Source organism: Gopherus evgoodei, chromosome 2 (genome assembly GCF_007399415.2).
Source record: "Gopherus evgoodei ecotype Sinaloan lineage chromosome 2, rGopEvg1_v1.p, whole genome shotgun sequence".
Classification (NCBI taxonomy): Eukaryota; Metazoa; Chordata; order Testudines; family Testudinidae; genus Gopherus; species Gopherus evgoodei.
The window spans coordinates 55,694,856-55,715,807 of record NC_044323.1 but is presented as its reverse complement, the minus strand read 5'-3'; the positions used below and the strand labels follow the sequence as shown (position 1 = coordinate 55,715,807).

Genomic DNA, 20,952 nt, shown 5'->3' with positions numbered 1-20,952 from the left:
AGTGGGCCACGGCTCTGAAGTGGGGTTGAGTATTCTCTTGGCTGGCTAGTTCTTGTCAATAGGTTTAGTGTCTAACTGATTGCCCTATGTGGAGTCAGGCAGGACTTTTCCCCCCCAGGTCAGATTGGGAGAGGTTTTTGCCTTCCTTTATAGGGTGTGGGTTTGAGTCACTTGCCAGGATTATCTGGGTGTATCTCACTTAATTCCCTGTCATTGCGGGGGTTTGGGGCACTGGTACATCTCGGTCCCTCCTCTTCTGTGCCCATGGCACATAATAGTCTAGTCTCCTGTAGATAGAAATACTTTGGTCTCATTTGGATTGTTAGGTTAGTGTGCAGGTGCGAGGTGGTGTTGATAGCCTGTGCAATCTGGGAGGATGGAGGGTGCCTGATGGGCAGAAAAGATCTGAACAACGGTCTCCTACCTCTCAGGTGTGGGACCTAATGCCCATGCTATGAATCATTCTCTCTCTTGCTCAGTGATTTAATTAAGTATTTATACAGAGTGAAACAGCTTAAACAAGAAAGACTGAGGGAAACCCATATCAGAATATCCCAATATCTCCTGAGAGATGGGAAGAAGGGATTTGAACAGAGGTCTCCTAGCAGGCAGTGGTGGGAACTGAACCCAGGTCTCCCATATTCAAGTGCTCTAGCCACTGGTCTTAATCATTATAAGTAGGCACTACCTAGGGTGACCAGATAGCAAGTGTGAACAATCAGGACAGGGGGTGGGGAATAATAGGAGCCTATATAAGAAAAAGACCCAAAAATCAGGACTGTCCCTATAAAATTGGGACATCTGCTCACCCTAACACCACCACCAGCCCTCCCCTCCCATTTTGTGTGAGGTGACATGACGTGGGGCAGGCACATAACACATTATTGCAAGAAATGGCTTAGGTGTCTAAGCTGCCTGACTCCAGGAAAGAGGTGCCTAACTCCATGAGAGGGATGAGGCTTAGGATCCATCCTGCTTGTTATTTACCATTGGTTGGCAAAGGCAGGCAGCTAGCATGCTGTCTTTTGTGGAGCCTATTCTCAGGCATCTGTCTTTCTCCATGCATTATATAGGGAACCTAGGTGCCTAATTCAGGATTTATGGATCCCAATATTGTTCCAATGATTTTCTAGGGGCATAAATTTAGCACTGCAGTGCCTAAGTCCCCTTGCGGTTCAGGGCCATGGCTAGTAAAATACCCTCTCACCAGTGAAGATGGTCCTTGAGACATTGACTGAGACATATTGAATCTGTGCTGAACAATTTGGGTATAAATCTTTGTTCTTTCTTTCCTCATGGGCAAACTGAAAGGAAACAGACTAGGACCCAGAGCCAGCAAAGGACTGAACTACATAAGTTAAAAATGTGCCTAAGTCTTTTTCTGGCTCTAGACCTTTATCACTACACATTAAGTAGAACAAATCACAGGCCACAAATTACCTCTCTTGAGAATAATATAGAAAGACTCTTGGCCAGTTTCAATGGCTGACAGATGCAGGAGCGGTGCAGAATGAGGTTGTGGAGTGGCGTCTCTAGGTATACAAGATGAAGATCTCTTGTGATGTGTGTTGATAAGCACTATGACAATGGAGAATTTGGAGAGAAAAATCAGATGCAATCCTAAAAATTAACCTGATCATCTCCTAGCACTGAAAGGTGGACATAGTTGCTTTTGTTCCTAGAACCCTTGGTGATCAAAAAAAAAAAAAAGAGTTTTGTTTATTTTTGGGAAGGGGCTGTGAAATGTCTATATGGAGAGCAGAGAACAAAGCCAGTGCACATTTATAGAAGCCATGTCTGATATAAGGAGGGAGACATTTCTAAAAGCAGCAAGGAAAAAGCAAGATATTCAGTATCAGGAGCCTCTCCCCTCTCATGCAAGCCAAGATCTAGTGTTTCCAAAAAAAATATTTTGATAATTCTCACCAAAGCTGCTGTATCTAACCAGAAAAAAATTAAAGATCCTGCTTTAAAAATTAGAGAGCTTCTAAGGCAGAGCATTCTTGGGGTCAGGGTGGAAACAAACAAGTTAAAAACCCCAAATCTCAGAAAACGGTAAAGCTAATGGTGACTGAACCCTTTCAAGTCACTCTTTGAAACCTTGGCAACAATCCACGCCTTTTGCTAACCCTTTGTTTTCAATCAGAAAGTCTGGAAAATGTTGCTGTAATGTGAATAATATTAATATTTACAGTACCTATAATGGGGATACTACTAGCTCACCATATGATGTACTAACCCTTTCATGCAAGCCATCTGTGTTTTGAATGTGGCCACTTGATGAGAATTCTTCAAACTCAAATAGTTTATATGATTTTTATTTAGTCTAAGATTCCCCCCCCCCAATATACATCAACATACACACATTGTGAGAACTAGAGAGAAAATTCAACCCTCCAATAATCTTTATAGGTCAACTGTTCCCTTAATAATCCCTCATTCTATAAACACCTAAACAAAAGGACTAGAGAAAAATTACTGGAAATACTAACAGACTCAATACCTTTGAAGATGTTGCTGAGCTGGTTTAATAACAATGGTTAACTAGTTATATAGGAAACCTGGGAATCGTGAATAGAGTTAATTCTTCCTAAAGTTGAAATTTTACCCTTTCCTTTCTTCCCCACCCTTAACCTAAGAGTAAAATGTCCCCTACAAATCTGCTTTGCATGATAGGCCTTGTTTCTGATATTTCATCTCCCTTCTGAATGTGTGTGGAACTCCCTTTGATACCAAAGAGATATTGGCACATCATGCTCAGTTGGTAGACACTTCAGAAATATTGCTAGATTAAATAGCCAGGGACAGCAGAATTTGAGTTGTGATCCACCAAACAGATCTGAGAGAAGCATATTGGTCTAAGAGAGGGTAGACTTTCAAGATACGTGGTGCTATAATGCGGGATGAGGACTTTTCAATTCTAATCCACCCATTCCGGATGAGAGAGACTGAGGTAATACCCTTGTGTATGGTGCATTCCATCTAGCTACGGAAGTAGTGTTAGGGTGGAATTCATGGACTTTAAATTGTTTGCCAGGAAATGTTTGCTAGCTTTACACAATAAATGACTGTGAAAGCATATCCCTGAGTTTAATGTGATATGGCTATTTCCTTACATTTGGTATGAAGTATTATGAATACCAATAAAGGAAACTTTTTAAAAAATATAAAACAAACAAACAATGCAGGTTCATATTTATGGGACCTAGTCTGGAAAGGTTTGGTTGACTACAGATTGTACAGGGTAAATTTATTGCACTCACCTCTGGATCCATGCCATGCCTGACATATCAGAAATGAGATGTATGACTTATTTTTAGAACCAAATACTCCCATCATCAAGGTATATTTTAAAAAAAGATTCTTGTTACCATAGCTGCAATGTGTCATATACAATGAAGGACTCTACATGCATAAGAGAAGGCTAATATAAACCCCTGAAAGCGAGTGCCAAACTCGACATTTAGCAGGTTAAAACGTCAAAGAGTTTTGGACTTCTCTTTGTTACAGTCTGGAATCTTGGAAGTTTGTTGCACTTTATCTGTAATCTTTTATCTTCGACCGTTCAGTGCTATGCTAGGGACCAGTGTACAGTTTTACAGGATGTTACATTAGATAATTTGGATAATGCTTCATAGAGTAAGTGAGAGTCGCTTTTCCTGGGTAACCTGTATACTTACTCTGTGCTTACTCTGACAGTTCTCATACATGAAGATACAGAGTAACAATTTTAATTTCAGAGGGTTTCTTTTCTTCCGCACAGTGTGCCTATGTAACAACTCTCATTACTATTAAGAAGAGAATAGACCCAACATAGTTTGTTTTAATCATACAACAGGTTTTGAAGAGAGTGAGATGCTGGCATAGTTTTTGCATGTGTGAACACGTATGTGTGATTTTATATATACAATTTATAACAATATGATTTTCAAAGATTAATTAGGCATTTGCATTTAGAAATCAGTAGCATACATGGATACTCCCTTTCCATAATGCTTTTCTCTATAGGCTCATAGAATTAAGTTGATTAGTAAAGGTAAATTTTAAAGAAAATGCCAAAATTAGAGGTCCGATCCTGCAAACCTTTGCATGTCCATAAATCTGATATCAGCAATAAGACCTCACTGGGATTTTGGGTGTGCATGAAATTCAGGATCACTTCTTTAATGTATTAATAAAAGCAGCTTAGTTGCTGGACTTTTTTATTAACATTTTCATGTTAAAATGCAATTTTCAATGTGTGTCTTCAAATCACTCTGAAATAGAAATTATGTTTAATTGATTTTTTAAAATTTCTATTACACTTTAACTATGGGGCTGACCCTTTAAAGGGCTGAGGGTCTCCTGTGAAATGAATGTGAGTAGAAAGGGCTCAGCACTTTGCGGGGTCAAGTTTAAGACATTTTGTAATAGAAGACATTTGGGGGCTGAATTATTTTAGATTTTACTCATAGTATACAGTAGGCTAGTAATGGAGATTTAGTAGAATTTTGAGAATAAGTAATTCTAGGACACTATAGGATCCAAATAACTTAACCCAATGAAGGATTTGCAAATATACTGTGCAAATTTTATCTGAAAAGTTTTGGTGACAGCAAAAATTATTTGTACACCTGGGAGTTTGTATAAGAATAATGCATCCAATTATTGGACATTTTAATTCAAATTCTTGTTTCAAGTTAAAAGATGCTAGATAAACAAGATTTTACTGTAAATAATAATTTACCACCATATCACAGCCAGTTTCTGCTGCTTATAACAAGTTTGGTGGTGGGGAAATCCCAAATTCCCCCAAAGCAATTTACTTGACCAGTGTGCTATATTACTTTTATAGAAAGAGCTGCAGTATTTGGTAACATGAAGAAATGCCACAGCATTCAGTACAACATAGCCAAAATGCTGGTGTTTCTCATGCCTTTTCCTTTCATTAGAGTACCACCAGATGCTGCAATCTAGATTTAGGGGCATATACTAATCTTGCACAAACAGGAGTTGCATATGTTATGAGTTAGTTCCTTTTTGTTGTTCTCTCTTGCACATGGCATTTTGAAACAGTTAAATACATGGAAAATATTTTTAGTTTGCTGTATTTTAGTAGCTCATATTGAAATATCCTCTGATTACTTATTAATGAGAAATTAAATCTGTTATATATGTGCTACAACAATAGGTATGAATGACCCCATGAACACAGTGCTCAAGGGAATTGCACAAATCTGGACAATGTCCCTAAGTGTCGGGTTTTGCATTTGAGTCCCAAAGTATCTGAAATTTGTGTAGAATCATGTTATTTGTATTACAGTTGTGCCTAAAGGCCCCAGATAGGATCATTATGCCCTGATGCTGGCACTGTATATATATATAGTAATAAACAATGCCTGACCCTAATAGCTTACATAAACCAGAGTCATGCCTGTTGATGTTCCCTCTGAGGATGTCCAAGTGCACTGACTATTAAAGCAAAAGAAGTGACACAGATATCATAGTGTGTCCATTTCAGGTGCTAGTAGAGTATATGCATAACTATCTATTCAAAGTTTTGAGTGAACAATAGTTTATTTAGGGATGATGTGGGAATAATCTAAAAGATACATTTCTGGAGGATATAGGTACTCCTCCACAGGATCAACAAATTTAGGACTCAAGTCAAGACACAAAAGCACATGCCTTACTTAAATATAAGAATGGCCATCCTAGGTCACATTAAAGGTCCATCTAGCCCAGTATCCTGTCTTCTTACCGTGGCCAATGCCAGGTGCCCCAGAGGGGATGAACAGAACAGGTAATCATCAAGTGATCCATTCTTTGTTGCCCATTTCCAGCTTCTAGCAAACAGAGGCTAGGGACACCATCCCTGCCCAACCTGGGCATTAATTTATCTGGTTCTTTTTTTTTTTTAATCATTTATAGTATTTACCTTCACAACAGCCTCTGGCAAGGAGTTCCACATGTTGACTGTGCGTTGTGTGAAAAAAAATCCTTCCATTTGTTTTAAAACTGCTGTCTATTAATTTAATTTGGTGACTCCTAGTTCTTGGGTTATGAGCAGGATTAAATAACACTTCCTTATTTACTTTCTCCACGCCAGTCATGATTTTATAGACCTCAATCTTAGTCGTCTCTTTTCCTAGCTCAAAAGTCCCAGTCTTATTAATCTCTCCTAATATGGCAGCCTTTCCATACCACTAATCATTTTTGTTGCCCTTTTCTGAACCTTTTCCAATTCCAATATATCTTTTTTGAGATGGGACGACCACATCTGCACACAATGTTCAAGATGTGGGCATGCCATGGATTTATACAGAAGCAATATGATATTTTCTATCTTTTTATCTATTTCTTTCTTAATGATTCCCAACATTCTGTTTGCTTTTTTGACTGTCACTGCACATTGAGTAGATGTTTTCAGAGAACTATCCAAAATGACTCCAAGATTTCTTTCTTGAGTGGTAATAGCTAACTTAGACCCCATCATTTTATATGTATAGTTGGGATTACGTTTTCCAGTGTGCATTACTTTACATTTATCAACACTGAATTTTATCTGCCATTTTGTTGCCCGGTCACCCAGTTTTGAGACATCCTTTTCTAACTCATTGCAGTCTGCCTGGGACTTAACTATCTTGAGTAGTTTTGTATCATCTGCAAATTTTGCCACCTCACTCTTTATCCCTTTTTCTAGCTCATTTATAAATATGTTTAACAGTACTGGTTCCAGTACATACCCCAGGGGAAACCTATATTTACCTCTCTCCATTCTGAAAACTGACCACTTATTCCTACCTTTTGTTTCCAATCTTTTAAACAGTTTCCAATCTATGAGAAGACCTTCCCTCTTATCCATGACAGCTTACTTTGCTTAAGAGCCTTTGGTGAGGGACCTTGTCAAAGGCTTTCTGAAAATCTAAATACACTATATTCACTGGATCCTCCTTGTCCACATGCTTGTCCACCTCCTCAAAGAATTCTAGTAGATTGGTGAGGCATGATTTCCCTTTACAAAAACCACGTTAACTCTTCTCCAACAAATTACATTCATCCATGTGTCTGACAATTTTGTTCTTTACTATAGTTTCAACCAGTTTGCCCAGTACTGAAGTCAGAACTTAAAAAAAGTAGTAGTCTATTTGATTCCAATGGGACACCTCATGTGCTTAAGGAGCTTTGCTGAATCAGAACCTCTAAAATGCAGAGATGATTTAGTATTCCGGCATTTGCAGATTGAGCTCTTTTTGCACACCTCATATTAGATGTCCTAGAAACAGAAGAAAGTTCTGCCATGCATTTCTTAGGAAATGGCATCCAGCTCTACCTTTTTTTACGTTAGCAAACCACCACTAGAGTATCTAAAAATAACATTAAAAAAGTAATGTAATGTAATTAAGCTCATGTTATTGGCTTCCAAGTTAGTGCTCAAGGCAATAAGAATCTTGCATGAAGTTAGGCATAGGCTGTATCTTCAAAAGTTAATGTATATGCTATATGTTTAAACAAACTATTCCTTCATAATGTGTTTCCCCCATCCAATGTCTGCAGGTAACAGAGACATTGGTGTTGGAATAGATGAGGCAGGTATGTGTAAAAACACACATACCCTTGTTCGGACTTTATTCCCTGTAGTGATTATTAGTTAGGTTCCAATTTCACCATTGACTCCACTTAGTAAAAACTCCAGTGGAGCTCCAGGAGGCCCCAGGGATCTGCTTATGCAGAGCAGATTGCAGGATCAGAGCCTAAGTTCTTATGGGCAAAAACAGTCTTTGTCCTGTGCTTTTACAGCACCTCGCACAGTGGGGTACTGGTCCATGACTAGGGCTCTTAGATGCTACAGTGATACGAATAATAAAATACCCCTGTGGAGCTAGTGATAATTGTATTTGAAGAGTTCACAATCTAACCAATAGCTGGTAACATTTAGGTATTTTACTTATTTATTCTTGGTCCACATTTCTCCTTTCTCAAACTCCTGCAATTAACAGTGTGAATGAGCAAGAAGCCACAAGTACTTGTCTTTAGCCTGTAAGCAATGTATGAGATTAGTGGCATAAGGTCACTCACACATTGCACTGCTAAATTCCCCAAACTGAGAGAAACAAATTATGAAATGTTCCCCGTCCTTCGTCCCACAATGCCTGAAAAAAAATCAGCTGAACAACAGCACCAGAAACTTTAAAGTACTGATAATGTTCCTCTGTAGTTAAGCTTATATATGTAACTTGGATAAACTGCATATTTTATCCATTAAAGAGATATACATCTTATGTCAAAATATTTGACATACAGATATTTATCATAACAGCCATCTGTAATTTAGATTTTTGTTAATTTCTTGTGATACAAAATATACACTAAATGCATAATGCAATAAGTACTGGTTCACATACAATGTGTTCAGAATACATTGAGTTACCCACCATAATTCAATATTTTTTTTAAAATGAGGGCTCCAATAAAATGTCTTTTTCAAAAGCTGAAAAAACTGAAATCCCAAACCCCAGCAGACGAATAAAAAAACTGCATAATATGCAAAATTACTTTGGAGTTCCTCAGTAATATAGTTTCAGCAAAAGCATTAAATGTGTATATACTGTGTCAAAATATGCAGTTATCAAAAAATACTGTTTTAATGAATCATTCACTTGCCTACACATGCATATTAATACATGTCTAAATATTAACAAGGCTGTATAATATTTTACAAACTAAAATACACAAAGTTTACAGACCTGAGATGATGCTAAAGAGAAAATCAAGCAGTAAATTGCAATATAATGTATAGATCTGGAAATAAGAGGATACTGTACAAGACAATAATGTTGGCACCAATAAATTATTCACTTAAAAACCAAAAAAATAAAAAAAAATAAAATAAAACTCCCCACCCCTGTTTTAAAAGAATTAGTTTTGAGGTTTGAGCATCCGATGTGTGACAAAAGGTGACAATTTAAACTCCAAAGAAATGACAAACTTCATAGTGAAGATGGGAAGCTTCATATATCATGAAAATTAGAAGAAAATTCAAATCTATTTGGAAGATGGAGTAGTAAATACAGATCCATGCTCCATGGTTTTATAGATGTTCTGTAGGGAGTTTTTGTTTGCTTCCCCCCAAAAATTGTCTGACAAGCATTATACTATGGCACATGCAAATATTAATGGTAATACATTCCAGTAATACTCCCCAAAAATACAATGTTTAGGTTGTGTTTTATGGTTTATGGAGATGGCATTTTCTTACCAAAAAATTGCTTTTATAATTATCTACAATGGAAATTTTAAAGCATATTCTAGATTTATGAATGCTAAATGTGATCTTTATCCCCTTTTAACTCTACAAGGGGATTCATTGGTTCTCAAGTCAACAAATTATTCATTTTATGGGCAAAGATTCAGTTATAGGCAACACAGCATCTTTATATATTAATCAATGGCAATATTACTTCATCCATTATATCTGTTGCTCTTTGTTGCAGGACAGGGATCAATATAAGCAAATAAATGTTGCTTCTGGGGGTGTTAAGCAGAACCTCCCTCCCTCCCCTGAAAATAAACATCTGTTGTGAAACATCTGTATTAACTGCAATGTTAAAATAATGGTGCCTGGTTTGACCAAGCTACTGTGAAAAAATACATTGATGATAATTAAACGTATACAGACAATAAAAAGTCATTTCACTTTGATAACCCTTGGGTACAATGAAGTCTATTACTAAAATAAACAAATAATTGTTACATTTAGACATTAAGGGTCAGCTCCTCAGCCGGTGAAAATTGTCATAGCTGCGCTGACTTTAATGAAGCCAGGACAAGTTACACCAAATGAGGATCTGGCCCTATAATATTTTCATTTATCTGATTTTACTGTAATACAGATGTATGAATAGACTGCAGCCCCACACAAATGTGTAACTTTCCCTATTAACAGCAGAGCTATCATCATTAAAAAGTTATCAGTGTAGCCTAAATATTCAGGGAGATAATGGATATAACCTCTAATATGAGAGGCTGAACTGCAGTTCAGAAGCTGATGCAAAAGAAATTTTACATTTACTCATTTGGGTCATTTTTCATATCCTCTCTCTCTTTTTTTTTCAATAAATTAAACTAAAATTAAAAAAAAACAGATGCAAGCATTAACCTACTTTAGAAGAGCATAAATGACATCTAAAACGGTGTTGGGTCCAACTGTTTTATGAGTTAGATGGTTTGCAGTTTTCATATATCTAAAACATTCTATTTTTTTCCCTGAGCATTAGAAGCTTTGGGCAAATTTGGTGGCACTGACTTAACTCATGATTTTCTCAGATATGTAGATCAGCTAGGTATTATAGAAACTATAACATGGATCCAACCAATAATGTAGAAGTCCAATGACCGCGCACATTTTTCTTTGCAGAATTACTTCAATAAAAAGTTTTGCATTAGAATTCTCTTGATTTAAAACTATTTTTTCTTAATTAACTGAAACTGGAAGATTGTGCAAGTGACTGTAATAAATCTATACATTATTTATCACATCTGGTAATGCCTTACTTCTTGTAAATTTCAGTAAATGTTGTAAATTACTAATTTGTTTTAAAGTTGGTTACATATATTTGTGTTTGCTTTCATTGTTTAAAAGTGAAGCATAATGGCCTCAAAATATTTTATATTTTCATATGGAGCAAGCACATTCTTGTTTGCTTCCATTAAAAACTTGAAAAAATTGCAACATTTTGTTTTAGAACTCATGTTTTGATTAGGAGAGGTAGAACCAAACTATAGTTTAGTCACCAGTGATCATAATTGATTCTGAAATACAGCAGCAGTAATTGTATGACAACTAAAGAGTTTTCAATCATTCCCTCTCTTCTTTTCACCTTTTGGATCTTCTCTTCTTTTACCTCCCTCCTCCCATGCTATTTGGCTCTAACTTGTGTTTCTTTTGGAAATTTAATCTTCCTTTTTTTCCCCCACTTCCTCTCATTGTGCTTCACTTATTTGCTTTTTATTGTAGAGAAATTGTACCAGAGTCCCTCAAACATCTAGAATTAAAAAAACCATTTTTTTATTGCATTTGATCTGGAACAATAATTTTTCTAACCCCATTTCAACTGCTTGGATATTTTATGGCTCAAACTGTGTCGGTCTCCCTCTCTGCATTTCTATTTTTTCCCCTCCAAGATTCCTTGTTCCACATTTCCAGAGACTGATTGACAGGAACAGGTTGGTAAGAAACTTCAGGACATGCTGTTAACATCTGACACTGTGGAAGAGAACTCAGCCCAATCACTGGGCACGTAAAGGGAAGTTGCACCTATTAGAGATGAAAGGAACTGTGCTTAATCGTTATTTACAAGTTACCTGAAATAAAACTCATCTATCCTCAGCTGTTTATGTCAGGAGAGACCGTTTTAATGTAAAAAACAAAAACTGTCTCTGCGGTTTTTTGTTTTTATCAATAAAGTGACTATTCTAGCGTAACTTGGATTTATCTCGCAAAACAATCTAAAACTCAAAGCACAGTACTTTGTAAATAGACTCATTAAACAATAACTGAGATATCTGAGGATATTCCTTATGGACAACACGTCTGTTTTCCCAGCACTGGGAACCAACAAAACAAATAATAGTGCAGCCATTGCATTTTCTTTGTACTCTTTCCTTAATATTAGCGCACACATTGAAACGATAAGCACAATGAAGAGCACAAAATCCTTCATCGGTGTGGTAACTGTGTAGTCCTTTTTTTTTTTTTTTTTAAGAAATAACAAGTTTTGGATAGTCACAGCCACAGCAACGGTCACGTTCTGAACACCACGCGTTTAAAACAGCTTTGTTACAGAGAAAACTGATTTAAGAACAATTTTTTAAAACATCAGATTTTGTAAAAAGGGGGAGGGGGGAAATCTTACCGTTTAAAGTCTGCTGCAGGTTCCAGCTCACTCTGAAACTGCAGGGAAAAGTGGAGCAGCTGCTGAACAAAAGTTTTAGATTTTTTTTTAAAGAATGTCTGCAAAACTAATTTCCCACAAAATAGGGCTCAATTTCCGTTTAAAAAACTAGGTCTTGCAAATCTCATTCAATTCCTGATCTTTTCCAATAGCAATTGACATTCATTTTATCTTTCACACATGGACCTAAGAATTTAGACTTAAATTGCAGGAACCAAATGGTCTCGGAATTTGGCGGGGGGGGGGAGAACGAAGGTTTAAGAAAGGGAAAATATTTATGGTACTGATCATCACTTGATTGTTGATCAATAACACTTTAATTTAAACCAACTGACTGTCATGTTCGCTGTCACCATTAATTCCATGAGCCATTTCAAAAGCATATTTAAAATTTCCCAGACACCTGAGACAATGAAAACAACGACCAAGTGAAACAAAACAAACTTCCAGATGCAGAGACAAGAAAGAGGTTTGAGATCCCTGCTTTCTGCCATTTCAAAACAGGAACTGTTGTCTTTCATTGACCTGTTTCTGCAGCTCATTAACTGCCGGTCATTTCATTTTAAAACAAACGCCTTAACCTTTCAGATCTCGTTGCACCAAGCGCAAGTGCAGAAGTATCTGTGATTAATACTTTTAATATTTTAAGACATCATCTTTGCAGCTGAAGACGCGCCATGTGAGCGGAACAAGTGCGTGACACGTCTCTTGCTGTAATTTATTAATCTGAGGGAATTGAAGTGCCAGGAGCCAGGGTGGTTATTTGTAGCAGTTTATCAATGATAACCCGGCTGCTATTCCCATCTGCGCTTAGTTCCTTGCGGGGGACTGACCATTGCTCTAGTGCCGAAACAAGATTCTTTCTGGTCGTTTTAGGGGGAAAAAATCCTGTTTACAGAGGAACGGCCAAAAGAAATCAAGGGGGAAGTTTGTTGACAATACACCTGGGATTGCAGGTGAGGATGCCTGTTGGTTTGGATTTGAAGCTGCCTCCTCTTACACCCCTTGCCGTGCTCCTCTCCTCTTCTCTCAAACAGCCCCATACCCCTGGGGAAAGGGGCCGCTTTATTGTGGAGAAGGACAATCTCCTGCAGGTCCTGAACTCCACCTGCCCTTCCCCATAAACACCACGGCTCGCCAGGAAACACTTATTAAAGAGAGCGCCTGCCCGTGATCAGGACCAGAGGGGGCCAAATCCGGCTGCGAAGTGCAATTGATGGGGAGGAGGAGCTGAGAAAGCAGCGGGGCGCCAGACCTGCGTGGAGCCTCCATCAGAGGGCGACCCCCTGCCCGTTTGAAACTGGGCCGCGTGTTCACAGATGTACGTAGACAACAGTGGGGGCGGGGACTGGGCCATGCAATGAAGTGTCACTTTTACTGCTCCGGAGTTGCAGCTTTTCATGTGCTGCACGCCCCAGCCCCCCCGGGAACATCTTCTCCTGCCGCCCGGGTCAGACAGGGATGAGCTGACCGTCAGGGCTGTAGCGTGTTGGTGCAAAGGGCTCGGCTCGCTGACTGTGCTGGAGTTTTGGAGGGAGTTTGTGCATGTGGTCAGTCGCTGTGTTGCTAAGCCAGCCCCCAGCTCACATTACACACTGCTGTATTTATAACCTCTCCGAGCCGCTTCCCCCTGCAAGCAGTTCTCTGGGACCACCTTCTATTGGCTTTAACCTCTCCCACTTCTTGACATCTGAGTAGCTCTGAGAAAGCTCAATCGAGGTCGAGTGTGTGTGTGTGTGTTTTTTTTAATGCAACGGAGACTGGCCACTAGGGCTAAAGACCTGGATTATCTGAGCTCTGCTGCTGAAAAGTGTGTCGTTGCCGTTTTGGAAAAAAAAAATCCCCAACCAAGCCCTATCTGTTTACAGTGCAAGTTGACAAAGGGTGGTGGAGTTGGATCCTTCCTAAACTCTCCTGCCTGGAACCTGAGACTTGCATGCCATGGATCACACACTCTTTGGCTGCCTGCGCAGCCCTCATGCCACCGCACAGGGCTTGCACTCGTTCTCACAGTCTTCACTCGCCCTGCATGGAAGATCTGACCACATGTCCTACCCCGAGCTGTCTACTTCTTCCTCTTCGTGCATCATAGCGGGATACCCCAATGAAGAGGGCATGTTTGCCAGCCAGCATCACAGAGGGCACCACCATCACCACCACCACCACCATCATCACCACCAGCAGCAGCAGCACCACCAGGCTTTGCAGACGAACTGGCACATTCCTCAGATGTCTTCTCCCCCCGCCGCTGCCAGGCACAGCCTCTGCCTGCAGTCCGACTCAGGAGGTCCCCCGGAGCTAGGCAGTAGCCCCCCAATCCTGTGTTCAAACTCCTCCAGCCTGGGCACGAATACCCCGACGGGGGCTCCATGTGCTCCCGGGGACTATGGCAGGCAGGCGCTGTCCCCAGTGGAAACAGAGAAGAGGTCCGGCAAAAGGAAAAGCGACAGCTCAGGTAAAGGCTCGTCCTTTGCTATTCTTGCGGGTGCGGGGCACGAGCGCGTGTGGCTCCTCCTGGGGAGCGGGGGTCTAGAGAGAAACCATGGGCTTGATGGAGGGGCTGCGCTTCCCAGCCTTAAGGCGCCCTTTCTTCCAAGCCCTTCTCTGAGGACAGCAGGCTTCAGAGAGTCACTAAAGCCGCGCTCGATGTCTCCATCATAACGCAAGTTTATCGGGAGCATGGAAAAGAGTGAGCACGTGATAGACCGTGAAATCAATTGTGAGCAGTTGCTTACGGTCAGGAGGGGAAACGTTTGTAGGTTTGATTAGTATTTAGCATCTGGTATTGTGGTTCCTCCCTCCTTCTCCTCTGTTTCAAGATAGCTCTGCTCTTTCCCACCCCCGTTCTTCTTTTGAGCCAGTGAAACATATTTCTGAACGCTTGCACAATCTTTGGAAACTCTTTCTTAGAACTGGAGCTTTTGTCATGAATGCTAAGTATGTGTTGCATTCTAGGGTGCGTGTCTTATATAGAGCGTGTGTATAATATAGAATATAATTCATTATGGGGCATGAGTTGGAATTTATAAATCACCATGCAGTGAATCTCATTTTTACAATGCTTACTTAGTATGTCATTTCATGTGCTTGGGCTTTCAGGAAGATTTTGCTGGACTTTTGATACACTGGTTTTGGTTTTTTAAGAAGGTGACCTGGCATATGCGTATATTCAGCCTATACAGAAAGATGAAGCTTTATTATACTTTGAGTTTTATATCCCACAGCTGAACAGATTTGGGTTCTCAAAGTGGGGAAAGAACTGTCACAAAATCCCATACTAACAAAAGACAGTGATCAAGGGGCAATACAATAGTTGCAACTGATGACATTTTTATTGTATATTCAAAATATTGAAAATGCAAGAGCAGACATACCAACAAAGCTGTCTTCTACTAGTGAAGAGAAAATAAAAGGATTTTCCAGATTTTTACTAAAATTGACAATTGGAACCATGATCTTGATTCACTTGAAATGTCATTAATCAGGTTTTTAAAAGTTATAGAAAGTTTTGCTCATTTTTTAACTGCTTTTTGCAGTTACATTATATTTTCTTCTTTGCAATTCTCCATGTCAGTTACATTAGGAAAGTTTTACAATAAATCAAGATGGATTTGTAGCATTTTACCTACTGTTACTATATAGGCTGAAATAAGTTCTCTGAAATATAAAAATCTGTCATTCACAGACACTTGAAGTTTTATTTCCAATTATACCTTCACTGTGTTTTTAAAGCAAACTTGCATCTTGATCATGTGAGGTCTGAGGAATATTAGATTTTTGTTTTTAACCTGAGTTTTTGAAGGGAAGTAATTTTATGCTGGGTTGGGGGGGGGGGGATCAGTAAATTTGTCAGTCATTTACAAATGTAGAAAATTAGAAGAAAGCATATCTGTGCTTCACAATACTAGGAAATGTTGATGTTGCTTTCCGTATTTTGCAATGCAAACACACAAATCCATAGGCATTAGCTGGGATTCTGTTGAAGTCATGGAATCTTTCCATTGACTTTAATGGGCATTAGGTTGAGCCCTTAACCATGATCATGCTGATATAACAACATAGTCTGAAGTTAACTTTCTAAGACAATGTCTGTACACAGCCCCATAATCATAGTACAGCATACACCTTCCCCTCCTTGCCCCCCCAAAAATATCAACTATGTTCAGGTATTCTGAATGGCTTGATCTAACAAGTCTCTTTAGACAATGACACAATAGTCACAATATTTTCATAATTTAAGAAGAATATTGTTTTCAGACCACAATATTTTACCACCCCATTCTTTTGTTTTAATCTGAACTTTTGTGCTGAATATTTGACATCAGTGTAATTTATGGCAGCAAATCTCATTTTTTAGGGCAGTCAGTGTATTTCTGCAGTTACCGCGGCAATTGCTGTTTGTTTTACTATATTTAACAAGGAATGTATGTGATGGATCATGCTTTTTGTTTCCTGAATCAAATTGCCATATGTTTTTAAAACATAACTGACTTTTTTATTTAATACTGATCATTTAGAGAACTTTTAGCCACCTTCCCCACTTTTAAACTTCTCTAGTAAATGTTTACAATTAATTATAAATTTAGAGTAAATAGCTAATCAGTAAACAAAGAAGCTGTTCTGGTATAGCATCAGCAGTATCAGAAACTAGCTAATTAAGCACTAGTGCATATTTAGAGAAATACTTTCTTACCTCTATTTATCACTTAAGACAACAGAATATTTTGGGGTTATTCTTATGCTCTGAACATGTCCTCGTTTTTTAACTAAATTAGCCTTGGGGCCACCCCAGTTTTGCGGTGTCCAGCTTTCATTAATATAAACTGTTGACATCAGAAATGTTAACTCATAAAGTTGAGTTTTGACAATTGTCTATTCTAAAGAAACCAACACAACATCAATTAAAGTTACATGCATTATTTTTATTTCCCCAAAATGCTATATTTATTCACCCTTATAAAATTGTCATGAAAGTTTCCCAGCGAAGACATGCATTTTTTCATGTTTATCTTTACCATGACGATAATGGGGAAAAGAACACTAATGCTATTTTATTTGTCCATCAAAAAAATTACTCTTTAAAGTCTCATACTCCCGTACACAGGTGAATGGAGAGGGGGAATAACGTTCTTTTTATATACTTTGTCATAATTTTGTTCCTTGCTTAGAAAACAAGGTTAAATCTGCCTTAGAAATTATATAGGTAGAATGACTGATTTTTGGATCCCGCACTGGGGCCCGAGCAGGCTAGGAAATAACTTCTGAAGATAATGTTCAGTAAACTGCTGCATAAACATGGAGAAACTGTCAACTGTGTATAAAAGATTTGTGAATTATATGATGAGTGGGAAATGCCTCTTAGTCATCTCTTCCTGGATGCAGAAGGTCAACCTGCCTGGACCCAAATGTGGGACCGTAAACCAGCATGAGGGGATATACAATGTTTAAAGGTGTGTGTGTGAGTTCATTTCTTTCAAGTAAACATTTCTGATGTCAACAACAGTAATAAAAATAAGATGCCACGACATTATGATATATGCTGCAAACAAATGTATTTATATTAAAATGCAGTAACAGCCAAGATATTTGAGTATTAATGAGAGGTAGATGAAAGCATATTCAATGAATAAGAAAAATATCCCTAAAATGTGTTGTTGCTTTATATGGTATGAGTTCTTTCATGAGGTATAATTTGGATTTTTTTTCCTCTCATAAATTGCCTGTGACTTCTGAAGCCATTTAATTTCACCATTGTAAAACAACAGGTGTTGTTTACAGAGGATATAAAACAAGTAACAAATGCAAAACTGTTATAGTGGTTGTCTAAATCAGCTTATTTGTGTCTAAATTTTCTTAAAACATCCATGATTTTAGGAAAGATGTGAGCCCAGGCGTACGTTGAAGACACAAAGTGTAATCTGGATTTCATGTGAAAGCAATTAACTTTCTGAGTATTTTAGGAAATCTGAATTTCAATGGGAAAAATTTGAAAAGCTCCTACTATTCGGGGAAGAACTTCACAGCATAACTATTAGATATGCAACAATCTAAGTGGATTGGGATATCTATTAGGCTAGATGAATATATATTAAAAGTGAATACATGAAGATATGCTATTGTGTATTGAATCCCAATGCCATTTAAAAATACTACTGTATTAAGTATGAAAAATTATTTTTACATCTGACACATGAAGACTGTATAGAGTGCAGAGATATGCAAGGAGGTTGATGTATGTAAATATAGCTATATGTCCATTTGTATTTTTTAAAATGAACATAAAATGCCATCATACATGTAGTCTGTGATGTGCCTTATAAGAAACTGCTTTTAAAACCTAAATACTATATATGTACTGTCTAAAATGATCACTTCAAAGCAAGTCATTTTGATAAATGACTATAAATAGTGTGAATTCATTGATTTCAATGACTTCTGATTGCTTTCTAAAACATTTCAGTAAGAAAAATGAGCTGCACCCGCATAATCAAAAGGACTGTGTAACTGATTTATCAATATGTCTATACTTTTCAGTGTGGCTATAATGGAAGCAAGAGAAATACATGTTATTGGCTGAAAACTTTCTCTGGAAAGAGTTCATTTGTTAATTATGTTTGGGATGTAATATCAAAACATTACTTATCATGAAGGGAAAATGTCAAAATATATAGGTTATACAAATCAGAGAGGTATGTACCAAATGTATTGAAGTCAAATTGAATGATCATGCTATTTTAAAGAGAAATACAATACAGATGATTCCGTATCAGAGACTAGTGTTGCATATTGCATTGCTTAGTGGATTTTTTTATTGGACAAAATTTACAGTAATTTGTTCACTTCGTTCAGAGCAAGTATAATTAACAAAACAGAACTGTATTTTTCATAGATTTTAAATTATATTTTAATTTGTACAATGTAAAACTCCTTGCTCTTAGCAAAATGACAGGTTTGATATATTTTATCACATCCCTTTGCATTAACTATGGATGGAAAATAGCATAGTCATACCATCTAATTTGAATTGCTATCTGTTTAGATGCAATGAGATTCATTTGTAGCTACAAACATTTATGCCCTCCTCAGTCCCCTATTAAAAAAACAAGGATATCAAGGCCTCAATCCAGAAAACTATTTAAGCATGTGCTTAACTTGCTGAGTTATTCCATTGTTTATAGTTAAGCACATACTTAAATGCATTGCTGGATCAAGCCCAGTTTTTTCTGTTATACACCAACAGAACTATGTAATTCTGTCTTACTTTATATTAACCAGTTAGCAGACTTACAAGTAAAATCAGTGAAAATTTTGTCTACAGAAGGAGTGCAATATTAGGATCCATCGTAGAGGCAGAGAGAGATACACTTACACACAAAGAGATACAGGAAGTGTGAAAATATATGAAGAACTGGAAATTTTACAAAAGCCAAACCACTGAAAATTCCATTTAAAAATCACAACAATACATTATTTTTAGGATTTTAAATTTATTGGAAAGTGGGGGAGGGGAGGAAAGGAAGAGTGCCAGTTGCATAACTGAAACATACATTCCAGCAATAGAGTGGATATCAATTTAGGTATCACCTAATGGTTTGAACAGATGCTCATCTGAAATTACCTAAAATTGTATTTAATGCTGTGGTTTTTAGCACTAGGGAATAACAATACCCAAACTAACAGATCCTATTTAGAGTGTAATTCTAATGTTCATAGTTCTTACAATAGCACCTGAGAAGCGAACATATGCCTTAGGATTTTTTCTTTCATATAGTTTTCCTTTTAAGACATAAAATAGCAACTAGTTTGTAATCTCCAGGGTGTTTTAAGTGTACTCGTTCATCTGAATTCAATTAGACATTTTGGAATCTTCATTTTTTACATTTTTTATAATTCATTGGTCTTCATGCACTTGATTCTCCCCCTTTGAAATCAGTAGGAGTGGGATCAGGCCCTTCATCTTGAAATTCAAGGCAAGGTGATCACATTCACTTTTATACTGCCCCTTAAGAATCATGCATTTTATACTGTCCTTTAATACTCATGGAACATTCCTCCGTATTATCTCTTATAAACTTAGCAATGGGTCCCAAACAAATTTTTGCTGTGGCTCAAAAGTTATGGTGGCCAGACATAAAGTTCATGATGGTCTCACTTGAGAATCACTCGTTTTGTGTACAGTGTGAGTGTTTCCTATATCGTTTTTTTCTCCTTTGGTAAGATGTCCTGTACAAGCAGTTTTCCATGTCCAAATGTGGCGCTTTAACAGTATGCCTTAGTTTGCTAGAGTGAGCAAAGCTAAAAATTCATCAAAGAGTCATCAACTTAATGAGGGTTTTTTTCGCGGGAAGAATTCTCCACAGGTCCGCGTCTTTGTTCTACTCCTCTAAGTTTTTATTTATTTACGGAAATCAGTGGGACTGCTTCTTATCATAAATTTATTGTTGTGCGTGTTTGTAGTATTGGGGACCAACATCTTTGATTATTCAAACTGGATGAATTTTTATAAATCTAATTTATGTGTCTCCTTTATATATTATGGGTGAAATCCTGCCTCCACTAAAGTCAATAACAAAACTCTCATTGACTTCAGTAGGGGCAAGATTCACCCTATGTGTTTACTTTATACACATGACTCAGTTCAGGCAAGGAAAATAGACTGATTATTCTCTCTTGCGGTTATAGCTATGGTCATTCTGATTCTTGCATGCTAGCACTAGATACCTTTGACAAATGTTACAGCGGAATGTTTATTTCACAAAAGAAAAACTGGACTGTTTTAATTTTATAGAAACATTTATACACTTAGAATTTATAAATACATATTACATAATCTACATTTTGGGACAAATTTGACAAGATCATATCCCTTTAAAAATATTGCTTTCATAGCCAAGATGTGAATCATTTAGATACTTTTCATTCGTTGCTTTTTTTTTTTACAAAACTTATCTAAAATGTCACTGGTATTGTGTAGACAGCTGCATAATAGTATATTAAGATTCACAGAGTGATGCAGTAG

General features: G+C 37.6%; 1 protein-coding gene across 1 annotated transcript in view; it reads left to right on the top strand.

Annotated features, from left to right (window-relative positions):
- Positions 1–13,583: 13,583 nt before the first annotated feature.
- The window catches only part of MEOX2 (mesenchyme homeobox 2), an 88,580-nt gene continuing 81,211 nt past the window's right edge, over positions 13,584–20,952 (top strand). The window contains exon 1 of the mRNA XM_030549307.1: positions 13,584–14,388. Within this exon, the coding sequence (XP_030405167.1) occupies positions 13,875–14,388 (514 nt within the window). The 5' untranslated portion in view covers positions 13,584–13,874. The remainder of the gene's footprint in view (positions 14,389–20,952) is intronic.